The sequence below is a fragment of the Palaemon carinicauda genome, chromosome 7, assembly GCF_036898095.1.
Source record: "Palaemon carinicauda isolate YSFRI2023 chromosome 7, ASM3689809v2, whole genome shotgun sequence".
In the NCBI taxonomy this organism is placed as follows: domain Eukaryota; kingdom Metazoa; phylum Arthropoda; class Malacostraca; order Decapoda; family Palaemonidae; genus Palaemon; species Palaemon carinicauda.
The window spans coordinates 5,341,589-5,356,548 of record NC_090731.1 but is presented as its reverse complement, the minus strand read 5'-3'; the positions used below and the strand labels follow the sequence as shown (position 1 = coordinate 5,356,548).

Below are 14,960 nucleotides of genomic sequence, written 5' to 3'. Positions count from 1 at the left end.
AAAAAAAAAAAAAATTAGTTCAATCCGGTTGTTATTTTATCCAATTGTCACCAAAAAGTTAAAGCCTCTATAGATGATTCATTGTTTTCATATGTAATTTTCTATTAGCTTATGGTATATTAGACAAAAGTAACAATAACAATGCATGCAGGTACAAAAATATATTGAAGTATATACGCCTGGAAGCGCTGTTCTTTAAAAAAAAAAAAAAAAATGTAGAGTTCAATCCGGTTGTTTTTTTTTTATCCAATTGTCACCAAAAAGTTAAAGCCTCTATAGATGATTCACTGTTTTCTTATGTAATTTTCTATTAGCTTGTGGTATATTAGGTATACAAAAATAACAATAACAATGTATGAAAGTAAAAAGGAATATTGAAGTATATACGCCTGGAAGCGCTGTTCTTTACAAAAAAAAAAAAAAAAAAAAAAAAAAAAAAAAATTGCAGAGTTCAATCCGATCATTACGACATCCGGAAAGTGACGGCTCAGATGATGAAATACAGCAAAGGGAAAAATAACCTGGAAGAAAAAGGATGTGAAAAAGGTAATAAAACTAGACACCGTCCAGACACAAGACTCGCTTATTGATAGGAGCTAAAGGACAGTCATTTCAATCTATGCAATCCAAGTTTTTTTTTTTAACTGCAATCCAACGTTTTTTATTTCAATCTCCGCAATCCAACTTTTTTTCAATCTCTGCAATCCAACTTTTTTTTTATTCAATATCAGCAACCCTACGTCTTATTTTTTTTAATCTCTGCAATCCAACGTTTTTTTCAATCTCTGCAATCCAAAGTTTTTTTTTATTCAATATCAGCAATCCTACGTTTTTTTTTATCTCTGCAATCCAACGTTTTTTTTTCAATCTCTGCAATCCAATGTTTTTTTTTAATCTCTGCAATCCAACGTTTTTTTCAATCTCTGCAATCCAAAGTTTTTTTATTCAATATCAGCAATCCTACGTTTTTTTTTTAATCTCTGCAATCCAACGTTTTTTTTCAATCTCTGCAATCCAACGTTTTTTTTTTTTCAATCTCTGCAATCCAACGTTTTTTTCAATCTCTGCAATCCAAGGTTTTTTTTATTCAATATCAGTAATCCTGCGTTTTTTCAATCTCTGCAATCCAACGTTTTTTTCCAATCTCTGTAATCCAACGTTTTTTTTCCAATCTCTGTAATCCAAAGTATTTTTTATAATCTCTGCCATCCAATTTTTTTTTTAATCTCTGTAATCCAACGTTTTTTTTTTAGCAATCTCTGCAATCCCAATTTTTTTTCTCACTGCAATCCAAGTTTTTTTTTTTTAAAGAAGTTTTGGTAAAAAAAAAAACATTATTGTCTCATTAACATGCGTGACTAAAGTCAGGTTTTAATTGAAAAGGCTCCATGATTCCTCCACGCGAAAGCTCCGGCCCTTGCATTGTGGAGAAAGTTCGCCACGTAGCTACTGCTCCGTTTTCGCTGGAGCGTGAGCTGGAGCGTGAAAAACTCTTGGGGGGAGGGGAAGGGGAGCATTTTGCGGATGGCATAGGGATGGGGGGGGAGGGGAGACCTTTGGCGTCGGTGGTTCCCGGATGCAAAAGGGGAAATTCCACTCCTACAGATGATTTCCGGTTGAAGGAGCCGTCAGGATTGTCTGCGGTGGGCCACGGGCTTGGCGATGAGCGTTTTTTTTTTTCTTCTGAAACCTTAATCTTCTGAGTCTCTCTCTCTCTCTCTCTCTCTCTCTCCTCTCTCTCTCTCTCTCTCTCTCTCCTTTTCTTTGTAGATGAATGAGAGGACGCTCTCCCAAAGGGGGGGGGGGGGGCGCGACCTGAGGCTGGTTGGATTTGGTGGGAGACCTGACTTTTCTGTGGGATGTTTTCTCTCTCTCTCTCTCTCTCTCTCTCTCTCTCTCTCTCTCTCCTCTCTCTCTCTCTCTCTCTCTCTCTCTCTCTCAGTTTTAAAGCATTTCCTTCACTCACTATAGCTTCAGACTTTCAGATAGCTATATTCTCTCTCTCTCTCTCTCTCTCTCTCTCTCTCTTCTCTCTCTCTCTCTCTCTCTCTCTCTCTCTCTCTCTCTCTCTCTCTGTTTTTAAAGCATTTCCTTCACTCACTATAGCTTCAGACTTTCAGATAGCTACATTCTCTCTCTCTCTCTCTCTCTCTCTCTCTCTCTCTCTCTCTCTCTCTCTCTCTCTCTCTCTCTCTCTCTCTCTCTCTCTCTCCTCTCTCTCTCTCTCTCTCAGTTTTAAAGCATTTCTTTCACTCACTGGCTTCAGACTTTCAGATAGCTATATTCTCTCTCTCTCTCTCTCTCTCTCTCTCTCTCTCTCTCTCTCTCTCTCTCTCTCTCTCTCTCTCTCTCTCTCTCTCTCTCTCTCTCTCCGATTATTATTCTGCTTTGTCACTAAGTTCAGAGTTGAATTTAATCTATAAAACTCTACAAATTATAATTCTCTCTCTCTCTCTCTCTCTCTCTCTCTCTCTCTCTCTCTCTCTCTCTCTCTCTCTCTCTCTCTCTCTCTCAATACTATTCTGCCCTGTCACTAAACATTAGAGTTGAATTCAATCTATAAAACTCTACAAATTATAATTCCCCCCCCCCTCTCTCTCTCTCTCTCTCTCTCTCTCTCTCTCTCTCTCTCTCTCTCTCTCTCTCTCTCTCTGTTTAAAAGCTTATCTTTCACTCATTCTTACTCTAGTAACTATTATTATTATTATTATTATTATCATTATTATTAATATTATTATTATTACTTACTTACTAAGCTACAACCCTGGTTGGAAAAGCAGGATGCTATAAGCCCAAGGGCCCCATCAGCAAAAACACCTCAGTGAGAAAAGGAAACAAGGGAAAATTTTTTTAAGAACAGTAACATCATTAAATAAATAATTCCTATACAGTATATCGTCTCCTTGAGGAGTACGCCCCTTCAACCTAACCTTGATTATCATTGCATATCGTGAGACGCAAATTGTTGGTTTTAGCTTATAAGATAGTTAGTAATAATAATAATAATAATAATAATAATAATAATAATAATAATAATAATTACTGGAGTAAGAATGAGTGAAAGATAAGCTTTAAAACTGAGAGAGAGAGAGGAGAGAGAGAGAGAGAGAGAGAGAGAGAGAGAGAGAGAGAGAGAGAGAAGCTTAGCTTTCTAAACTGGAGCTAGTGCGTGAATGGTAAGCTTTAAAACTGAGAGAGAGAGAGAGAGAGAGAGAGAGAGAGGAAGAGAGAGAGAGAGAGAGAGGAGAGAGAGAGAGAGAGAGAGAGAGAGAATATAGCTATCTGAATGTCTGAAGCTATAGTGAGTGAAAGATATGCTTTGAAACTGAGAGAGAGAGAGAGAGAGAGAGAGAGAGAGAGAGAGAGAGAGAGAGAGAGAGAGAGAGAATATAGCTATCTGAAAGTCTGAAGCTATAGTGAGTGTGATCTATGGCGTACATTTCAAGTTATCTGAATAGCTCTCGAAGAGGCTTGAACGAACAAACTAAGCAGCCTTTACGTCATCTCTTCTTCTTTATCGTGGAGTAAAACCTTTATATATATACACCCATAACCTTGCTTCCACTGGCCCACATGCGTATGTAAGTCTTTGTTCGCATTCAAACAATGTTTGTCATTCATACTGTTTGTAACGATATGCTTTATTTTTAAACAGTTTGATTGAACCAAGTTTACTTACCATTGTATTTGGGCAAAAACCCTAATTGGGGATCCATCCTTTTGTTTTCGCCATGTTGTTGTTGATGGTATTTATGATTAATGGCTTCCTGCTTCTCGAAGTCCATTTATTCATAGTCTCTATTGAATGTGTTGGGATTTTGAAACTCGAGGGATAACAATGTTTGGAGTATCTTCATTGGGAATGTTCCATACAAGACCGTGAAAGGTATTGAACATGTTCTATGTTGACCAATAACAACCCGTAGGTTGTTTTCCCCTGATCTCAATGCCTTCCCTTTGCTGAGAGACTATGGAAATGGAGATTGTTTAGCTGCATCAAGGTAACGCAGTTAAAAAAAAAAAAAAAAAAAAAAAAAAAAAACAGTATTTTTAATCGGAAATTCTCCGTAAAAATATGCTGTTCTCAGCCTCATTTCAGTAAAATACAGTCGAATGTTATTTTAACACACTTTGTTCTTATATTTTACGGGTTGGTGTCCGTCATATTACTTCTTTTACGTCAATGTAACCGTTTTTAAAACGGTAAAAATCCTGTAATAAATGTTGCCAGACTTTTACCGTTTTTTAATGCAAATTCTTAAGTGTAGGATGTTATTGTAACTTGACTGTATCACTACACTAACTTTACCAGTGCCAAATGTTACAACTATTGTATTGTATCACTGTATCACTACAATAACTTTGCCTGTGCCAAACTCTTAAACATTTGCAGTAAAAAAAAAAAAAAAAAAAAAAAAAAAAAAAAAAAAAAAAAAAAAAAAAAAAAAAAACTATAAATCCTGGAATATATGTGCACAAGCATTTACCGTTTAAAAACGGATATATTGACGTGAAGGAGTGATATTACAGTTACCAACCCGTAAAAGATATTAACAAAGTAGGGTAAAAATTACGGTCGCCAATAGTTTACTGAAATAGGGCTTAGAACAGTGGCCTATATTTTTACGGAGACTATCCGATTAAAATTACGGTTTTTTTAACAGTTCACGTAACTCAGAATTAAACCTTTTTTTCTCCTTTTCTTCAATATCTAGAACCCAGTTCACTTATAGACCAGGGCTTAGAACAGTGGCCTATATTTTTACGGAGAATTTCCGATTGAAATTACGGTTTTTTAACAGTTCAGGTAACTCAGAATTAAACCTTTTTCTCCTTTTCTTCAATATCTAGAACCCAGTTCACTTTTAGACCAGGGCTTAGAACAGTGGCCTATATTTTTACGGAGAATTTCCGATTAAAATTACGGTTTTTTTTTAACAGTTCAGGTAACTCAGAATTAAACCTTTTTCTCCTTTTCTTCAATATCTAGAACCCAGTTCACTTTTAGACCAGGGCTTAGAACAGTGGCCTATATTTTTACGGAGCATTTCCGATTAAAATTACGGTTTTTTAACAGTTCAGGTAACTCAGAATTAAACTTTTTTTCTCCTTTTCTTCAATACCTAGAACCCAGTTCACTTTTAGACCAGGGCTTAGAACAGTGGCCTATATTTTTACGGAGAATTTCCGATTAAAATTACGGTTTTTTTTAACAGTTCAGGTAACTCAGAATTAAACCTTTTTCTCCTTTTCTTCAATATCTAGAACCCAGTTCACTTTTAGACCAGCGGTAAGATCTACTTCTGACCGTTCCCCTCTTGCTCAAGGGTTTATTAGCTAAACTTCTTAAATAGGGCTCTTTGGCTTTTTATCTGATTAGTAAATACTTACGTCTGATGACAAGTAAGAATTAGCTCCCCTCCCCTTCGCTGGTAATATTCCCCACGGAGAAGATTTTCTCAGCGGCTCTTTTCTAAAAATAAAAAAAAAAAAATAAAAAGAAAAACCACTTCATACTGTTAAAAATTTGCCGTTAAAAATGGTAAAAATCCTGGAATAAATGTTGCCGGACATTTTCTGTTTTAAAAACGGATATTAAAAAAAAGAAAAAGAAAAAAAAAACACTTCACACTGTTAAAAATTTGCCGTAAAAATATGGTAAGAATCCTGGAATAAATGTTGCCGGACAATTTCTGTTTTAAAAACGGATATTACAAAAAAAAAAAAAAAAAAAAAAAAAAAAAAAAAAAAAATAAGTAAAAACACTTCACACTTAAAAATTTGCCGTAAAAATATGGTAAGAATCCTGGAATAAATGTTGCCGGACATATACCGTTTAAAAAACGGATATCTCAAAAAAAAAAAAAAAAAAAAAAAAAAAAAAAAAAAAAAAAAAAAAAAAAAAAAAGCCACTCCACACTTAAAAATTTGCCGTAAAAAATGGTAAAAATCCTGGAATAAATGTTGCCGGACATTTACCGTTTTAGAAACGGATATATTCATGTAAAGTAGTGATATTATGGTCATCAACCCTTAGGAGATAATAACAAAGTAGGGTAGAAAATACGGTCGCCTGTATTTTACTGAAATGCGGCTGAGAACAGTAGATTTTTACGAAGAATTTCCTATTAAATTTACGGTTTTTTTGACAGTGCAGTGTACCTCTTCCCCTGTCCCTAACATAACTAGGGATAAGAAAAAGGGTAAATTTTGACTTTTAACATCATTTGATATATACTACTTAGATTAATACACAGAAAGCTATAAGTAAGAAGTTTGAGTTATAAATTTGTGAAGTTCGATTCTTTAAGAATAAATCAGAGTATCGTTGTATTTTGGAATGAGACAGATAAAATATTATCTGAAACTGTAATTTTTGCTGATTGTCAGATGAAAAATTATACCTAAAGTTACTATTATCATTATTTGAGTTATTATTATTATTATTATTATTATTATTATTATTATTATTATTATTATTATTATTATTATTATTATTATTATTATTATTATTATTATTATTATTATTATTATTATTATTAAAATATTTTCTGAAGTTGTAAAGTTATCTGATTACCATATGAAAAATTAGACATTCAGTTTCTATTAACATTATTTGAGTTTTTGGTATTATTATTATTATTATTATTATTATTATTATTATTATTATTATTATTATTATTATTATTATTATTATTATTATTATTATTATTATTAAAATATTTTCTGAAGTTGTAAGGTTATCTGATTGCCATATGAAAAATTAGACATTCAGTTTCTATTAACATTATTTGAGTTTTTGGTATTATTATTATTATTATTATTATTATTATTATTGTTATTATTATTATTACTAGCAAAGCTTCTACCCTAGTTGGAAAAACAGGATGCTATAATCACAAGGGCTCCAACAAGGAAAGATAGCCCAGTGAGGAAAGGAAACAAGGAAATAATTAAAGTACGGGAGAAGCAATGAATAATCAAAATAAAATATCTTAAGAGTAGTAACAACATTAAATTAGATATTCCATATAGTTATTCCTTTTATACTGATATAGCCATTAATATGAATAATGCTTTGATATTTTTTAAAGATTATAATTTATATAGGCACGTGTTACTTTTTTCCATTATAGTAATTTCCTTCTTTATAAATTCTTGTATTTTTTCTCTTCTTTTCATCATATCTATCCTCTAGTACTTTTTTTAATATCTATATTGATTTCATTTCTTTATACACACACAAAATTACTTATTTTATTTAAAAAAAAAAAATATTGGATCGTTTTTTTGCCTCCGACAATTCAAGTGTCATTTTTATTAAAACCAAAAGAACTGTTTATGAAGTATCGTCTTTTGTCTCTGACAAGTCAAGTGCCATTTTTTAAAACCAAAGGTATTTTTTTATTAAGGGTCGTCTTTTGTCTCTGACAATTCAAGTGGCATTTTTTAAAACCAAACGTAGTTGTTTATTAAGGGTCGTCTTTGTAGTTTTTTATTAAGGGTCGTCTTATGTCTTCGATAATTCAAGTGCCATTTTTGAAAACCAAACATAGTTTTTTATTAAGGGTCGTCTTTGTAGTTTTTTATTAAGGATCGTCTTTGTAGTTTTTTATTAAGGGTCGTCTTTGTAGTTTTTTATTAAGGGTCGTCTTTTGTCTCCGACAATACCAGTGCCATTTTTTAAAAAACCAAAGGTACTTTTTATTAAGGGTCGTCTTTTGTCTCCGACAAGTCAAGTACCATTTTTTAAAACCAAAGGTACTTTTTATTAAGGATGGTTTTTTGTCTCCGATAATTCATGTGCCATTTTTTAAACCAAAGGAACTTTTTATGAAGTATCGTCTTTTGTCTCCAACAAGTCAAGTGCCATTTTTATTAAAATCAAAGGTAGTTTTTATGAAGTATCGTCTTTTGTCTCCGACAATTCCAGGGCCATTTTTATTAAACCAAAGGTAGTTTTTTAATAAGGGTCGTCTTTTGTCTCCAACAAGTCAAGCGCCATTTTTTAAAACCAAAGGTACTTTTTATTAAGGATAGTTTTTTTGTCTCCAACAATTCAAGTGCCATTTTCTAAAACCAAAGGAACTTTTTATGAAGTATCGTCTTTTGTCTCCAACAAGTCAAGTGCCATTTTTTAATACCAAAGGTACTTTTTATTAAGGATGGTTTTTTGTCTCCAACAAGTCAAGTGCCATTTTTTAAAACCATAGGTACTTTTTATTAAGGATGGTTTTTTTTCTCCAACAAGTCAAGTGCCATTTTTTAAAACCAAAGGTACTTTTTATTAAGGATGGTTTTTTGTCTCCAACAATTCAAGTGCCATTTTTTAAAACCCAAAGGTACTTTTTATTAAGGATGGTTTTTTGTCTCCAACAATTCAAGTGCCATTTTTTAAAACCTAAAGGTAGATTTTTTAATTAAGGGTCGTCTTTTGTCTCCGACAATTCATGCATCATTTTTTAAAACCAAAGGTAGTTTCTATTAAGGATAGTCTTTTGTCTCCAACAATTCTAGCACCAATTTTTAAAACCAAAGCAACTTTTTCTGATCAACTCTCTACAGAAAGGAAGGATCCTTCTAGTCTCCGAAAACCCATGTGTCATTATCACGCTTAGACTGGACAGGATGTATTTGAAGAAATTTCACAGACAAGCTGATAACATTCTATACCTTTCACCATACGACATGGCAGCACGGATGTGTGTGTGGGCATATACCAATAGATATCAGATAGCTGTTATCTACTGGTTCATGTATGGATAAGAGCTCTTCTAAGGAGAGATTTCCTCTAATTCGTTTATATGAGTAAAACTTATTTTTGCTATTTGTTTTGTTAATTTAGAACAAAATCTTACCTTATTCTGAATTTCGGCTTCAATTATTTATAAATCGTCCGAAAGCCACTGTAATTTTAAAATATACAATATCTATATCTATCTATCTATCTATCTATCTATATATATATATATATATATATATATATATATATATACATACATATATATATGTATATGTATATATATATATATATATATATATATATATATATATATATATACATATATATGTATATATATATATATATATATATATATATATATATATATATATATATCTATATATATATATATATATATAGATATATATATATATATATATATATATATATATATATATATATATACATATATATATATATATATATATATATATATATATATATATATATATATATATATATATATGTATATATATATATATATCTATATATATATATATATATATATATATATATATATATATATATATATATATATATATATATATATATATATGTATATATATGTATATATATATATATATATATATACATATATATATATATATATATATATATATATATATATATATATAATATATATATATGTATATATATACTGTAAATATATATATATATATATATATATATATATGTATATATATATATATATATATATATATATATATATATATATATATATATATATATATATATATATATATACCCTGGTGTTTTATTATTATTATTATTATTATTATTATTATTATTATTATTATTATTATTGAAACAAGGTGTCCTTGCCTATCAGCCCTTTCTCTCTTCGTCATGTATAACTACTGTGTTTATGAAAATTAATTATTCAATATAAAATTAAACGACTTATTGGCGATGAACTGACCGAAATTACTCTAGGATTGTAACTAATATAATTCAGTAATACACCGTATTTGGGTCCAAGTAATAACAATAACAAATAAAATTGAATTAATTAATAACTAAAAGATTATTTTCCACGTAACTTCGGTGGTTGTGGATTTAGTATCTCATTTTATCTTTATCTTTAACCTTTGGGAGGCTCAGAGATAAGATATTTTCATTTCCCACTTCACACATTCGTTGATATATGCTCATAACATGTGTCAGTGCTTTCTGTTATGTAGTACGTACATCCTTTACATTCAGATCTCCCAGGACAATTCTATCCTGTTTGTAATACTAGGCAGGCAGTTAATTCTAATAGCCAGGCCTTCTCCATCATGAGGCTCAATACTACGCAGTACTCTAGAAGTTTTATTCCAGCTTTTACCAAGTTGTGGAATTATCTTCCTAATCGGGTAGTTGAATCAGTAGAACTTCAAAAGTTCAAAGTTGGAGCAAATGTTTTTATGTTGACCAGGCTGACATGAGTCTTTTTATAGTTTATTTATGACATATTTGTTTTTGATGTTGTTTATAGTTTATATGTGACATGTCTGTTTTGACGTTGTTAATTTTTTTAGAACGATTTATTGTTAATTTGTTCTCTTCATTTATTTATTTCCTTATTTCCTTTCCTCACTGGGCTATTTTTCCCTGTTGGAGCCCCTAGGCTTATAGCATCTTGCTTTTCCAACTAGGGTTGTAGCTTGGATAACAATAATAATAATAATAATAATAATAATAATAATAATAATAATATACCCGTATGTATATGTAACAACAACAATTTCGGTCGTTTTGTAGTCCACCGCAGGACAAAGGCCTCAGACATGTCCTTATTCAATTGTGTGAGATTTGCAGACATGTCCTTTTTCAGGTCTGGGGTTTGGCCATTTTACTACCACACTGGCCACTTCGGATTGACACAAGTATTGTAGCTTAGCTGATAATAATAATAATAATAATAATAATAATAATAATAATAATAATAATACACACGTATTGTAGCTCAGCTGATAATAATAATAATAATAATAATAATAATAATAATAATAATAATAATAATAATAATAATAATAATAATAATAATAATACCTAAGTAAGGTTGTAATTTAGCTAATAATAATAATAATAATAATAATAATAATAATAATAATAATAATAATAATACACTTCAAACTCTACATTTCACCTCCAAACATTTCCAGTCAAATCCTTGTAATTCCTCTTTTGTCAACATTTACATTCTATCCAATGGTTCCTCTGTCGATATTTCTGCTGTTTCGTCTGGCGTCCTGTTGTGGCCGTTGAACAACTGTACCTCTCGGTGACTGGCCGATTGTACCGTTGCAGATGTTGAGCCTTGCAGGGCACGGATCTCCTTTTCTTCCTTTTATTACCTCCGCCAGCGAAGTTGGAAGGAGGTTATGATTTACTCCCTGTTTGTGTGATTCTATGTGTTTGTTTGTGAACGGCTTCCTGGCTACAATTTTAATCGTAATGAAACTTGCAGGAATTATCTGTTATGCAAAAGGAGCTAGAGATGATTAAATTTTGGAAGGTCATGGTCAAAGGTCAAGGTCACAGCCAAGCAAAATGTCCAATTCTCTTAATCAGCCATAAGTTTGTGTTTGTGTGTTTGTTTGTTTGTGAACAGCTTCCTGGTCACAATCTTAATCGTATAGTAATATAACTTGCAGGGATTATCTGTTATGCAAAAAACCTGTAAAGGATTAAATTTTGGAATGTCAAAGTCAAAGATCAAGGTCACAACACGCAAAATGTCCAATTCACGTAATCAGTCATACCTTTGGCCATCGTTTTCACAGAGACTGCAAACTTCGTTCATATTTGAGTGTATGGAAATCCAAGCCAATATATATGTTAAGGGCAAAGCTGGAAATTATTAAATTTTGGAATGTCAAGGTCAAAGGTCAAGGTCACAGCTAAGCAAAATGTCCAATTCACGTATTCAGCCATAAGTTTGGACATCGTTGTCACACAGACTTCAAACATGGTTCATATTTGAATGTATGAAAATCCATGCCAATTAATACAGGTTAAGGTCAAAGGTCAAGGTCAATGTCGAGCAAAAGGTAGAGAAAAAAACTTCCACGGTGGAGGTCTGCGCTCTACTGAGTGCCCCTCTAGTTTCGTCACGTCTGCAGGGTTAATGACTGGAAACACTCTTGTTATCTCTACATCCTATCTGAAGAAAGGGGCCGTAAGCCATTATTTATCAATTGTATTTTCGTCAGGATTTTTAATGGTGTTAAACCATTAACCGGAACACAATTACGGGATGATCATTAACGGGACACCAAATTGCCTTTGTTTATATCATTACGCTTATCTTTGCGTCAATAGGCGAAGGAGGAGATGATGAAGACGATGATAATGAACATACATTTCGGTCAAATTCCAAATATTAAATGTCACAGAAAATCTTCCAGCTATTCTAGATAATGTCACAGAAAATCTTCCAGCTTTTCTAGATGTCACATAAAATTATCCAGACAGAAATTTTCCTGCTATTCTAGATAATGTCACAGAAAATCTTCCAGTTATTCTAGATATCACAGAAAATCTTCCAGCTATTCTAGATAATGTCACAGAAAATCTTCCAGCTTTTCTAGATGTCACATAAAATTATCCAGACAGAAATTTTCCTGTTATTTTAGATAATGTCACAGAAAATCTTCCAGCTTTTCTAGATGTCGCATAAAATTATACAGACAGAAATCTTCCAGCTATTCTAGATAATGTCACAGAAAATCTTCCAGCTTTTCTAGATAATGTCACAGAAAATCTTCCAGCTATTCTAGATAATGTCACAGAAAATCTTCCAGCTATTCTAGATGTCACATAAAATTATACAGACAGAAATCTTCCAGCTATTCTAGATAATGTCACAGAAAATCTTCCAGCTATTCTAGATAATGTCACAGAAAATCTTCCAGCTATTCTAGATGTCACATAAAATTATCCAGACAGAAATTTTCCTGTTATTCTAGATAATGTCACAGAAGATCTTCCAGCTTTTCTAGATGTCACATAAAATTATACAGACAGAAATCTTCCAGCTATTCTAGATAATGTCACAGAAAATTTTCCAGCTATTCTAGATAATGTCACAGGAAATCTTCCGGTTATTCTAGATAATGTCACAGAAAATCTTCCAGCTTTTCTAGATGTCACATAAATTATCCAGACAGAATTTTCCTGTTCTTCTAGATAATGTCACAGAAAATCTTCCAGTTATTCTAGATAATGTCACAGAAAATCTTCCAGTTATTCTAGATAATGTCACAGAAAATTTTCCAGCTATTCTAGATAATGTCACAGAAAATCTTCCAGCTATTTTAGATGTCACAGAAACATTTGCAGCTATTCTAGAAAATGTTACAGAAAATTTTCCAGCTATTCTAAATAATGTCACAGAAAATTTTCCAGCTATTCTAGATAATGTCGCAGAAAATTTTCCAGCTATTCTAGATAATGTCACAGAAAATCTTCCAGCTATTCTAGATGTCACATAAAATTATCCAGACAGAAATTTTCCTGTTATTCTAGATAATGTCACAGAAAATTTTCCAGCTATTCTAAATAATGTCACAGAAAATTTTCCAGCTATTCTAGATAATGTCACAGGAAATCTTACGGTTATTCTAGATAATGTCACAGAAAATCTTCCAGCTTTTCTAGATGTCACATAAATTATCCAGACAGAATTTTCCTGTTCTTCTAGATAATGTCACAGAAAATCTTCCAGTTATTCTAGATAATGTCACAGAAAATCTTCCAGTTATTCTAGATAATGTCACAGAAAATCTTCCAGCTATTTTAGATGTCACAGAAACATTTGCAGCTATTCTAGAAAATGTTACAGAAAATTTTCCAGCTATTCTAAATAATGTCACAGAAAATTTTCCAGCTATTCTAGATAATGTCGCAGAAAATTTTCCAGCTATTCTAGATAATGTCACAGAAAATCTTCCAGCTATTCTAGATGTCACATAAAATTATCCAGACAGAAATTTTCCTGTTATTCTAGATAATGTCACAGAAAATTTTCCAGCTATTCTAGATGATGTCACAGAAAATCTTCCAGTTATTCTAGATAATGTCACAGAAAATCTTCCAGCTATTCTAGATAATGTCACAGGAAATTTTCCAGCTATTCTAGATGATGTCACAGAAAATCTTCCAGCTATTCTAGATAATGTCACAGAAAATTTTCCAGCTATTCTAGATGATGTCACAGAAAATCTTCCAGCTATTCTAGATAATGTCACAGAAAATCTTCCAGCTATTCTAGATAATGTCACAGGAAATTTTCCAGCTATTCTAGATAATGTCACAGAAAATTTTCCAGCTATTCTAGATAATGTCACAGAAAATATTCCAGCTATTGTAAATAATGTCACGGAAAATCTTTCAGTTATTCAAGATAATGTCACAGAAAATCTTCCAGTTATTCTAGATATTATCACTGAAAATTTTCCAGCTATTCTAGATAGTGTCACAGAAAATCTTCCAGCTTTTCTATATGTCACAGAAAATTTTCCAGTTATTCTAGATAATGTCACAGAAAATCTTCCAGTTATTCTAGATAATGTCACAGAAAATCTTCCCGCTATTCTAGATAATGTCACAGAAAATCTTCAAGTTATTCTAGATAATGTCACAGAAAATCTTCCAGCTATTCTAGATAATGTCACAGAAAATTTTCCAGTTATTCTAAATAATGTCACAGAAAATTTTCCAGTTATTCTAAATAATTTCACAGAAAATTTTCCTGCTATTCCAAATAATGTCACAGAAAATTTTCCAGCTATTCTAAATAATGTCACAGAAAATTTTCCAGCTATTCTAGATAATGTCACAGGAAATTTTCCAGATATTCTAGATAATGTCACAGAAAATTTTCCCTTAAGGTTAAGGTAGTATTTAAGGAAATAGACACAACATTTGATAACTTTGAACTTTATTGATTAAAACACTGGTTGGCTCCCAGTCATTGATCAGACAGCCCTTGCAATAAACTAATTAGGATTGAATTTTTTATGGGGCTTGCATATTGACAATAGCATTAGCAATTTTTGTTGCCTCTGTCATCAGTATAATGATCTGTGGTTATTTACTAATAGTCATTGCGATCCAAAAGGACTTGTGATCAGGTAATCGGTTTTCTATTGTAATTGATATTTTACTTGTT

At 31.6% G+C, this 14,960-nt stretch overlaps 1 protein-coding gene across 1 annotated transcript in view; it reads left to right on the top strand.

The window, feature by feature from the left end:
• Positions 1 to 1,388: 1,388 nt before the first annotated feature.
• LOC137643775 (septation ring formation regulator EzrA-like) overlaps positions 1,389 to 14,960 on the top strand; it is a 48,514-nt gene continuing 34,942 nt past the window's right edge. Inside the window, exons 1-2 of the mRNA XM_068376463.1 lie at positions 1,389 to 1,470; positions 13,797 to 14,476. Coding sequence (XP_068232564.1) covers positions 1,389 to 1,470; positions 13,797 to 14,476 — 762 coding nt within the window. The remainder of the gene's footprint in view (positions 1,471 to 13,796; positions 14,477 to 14,960) is intronic.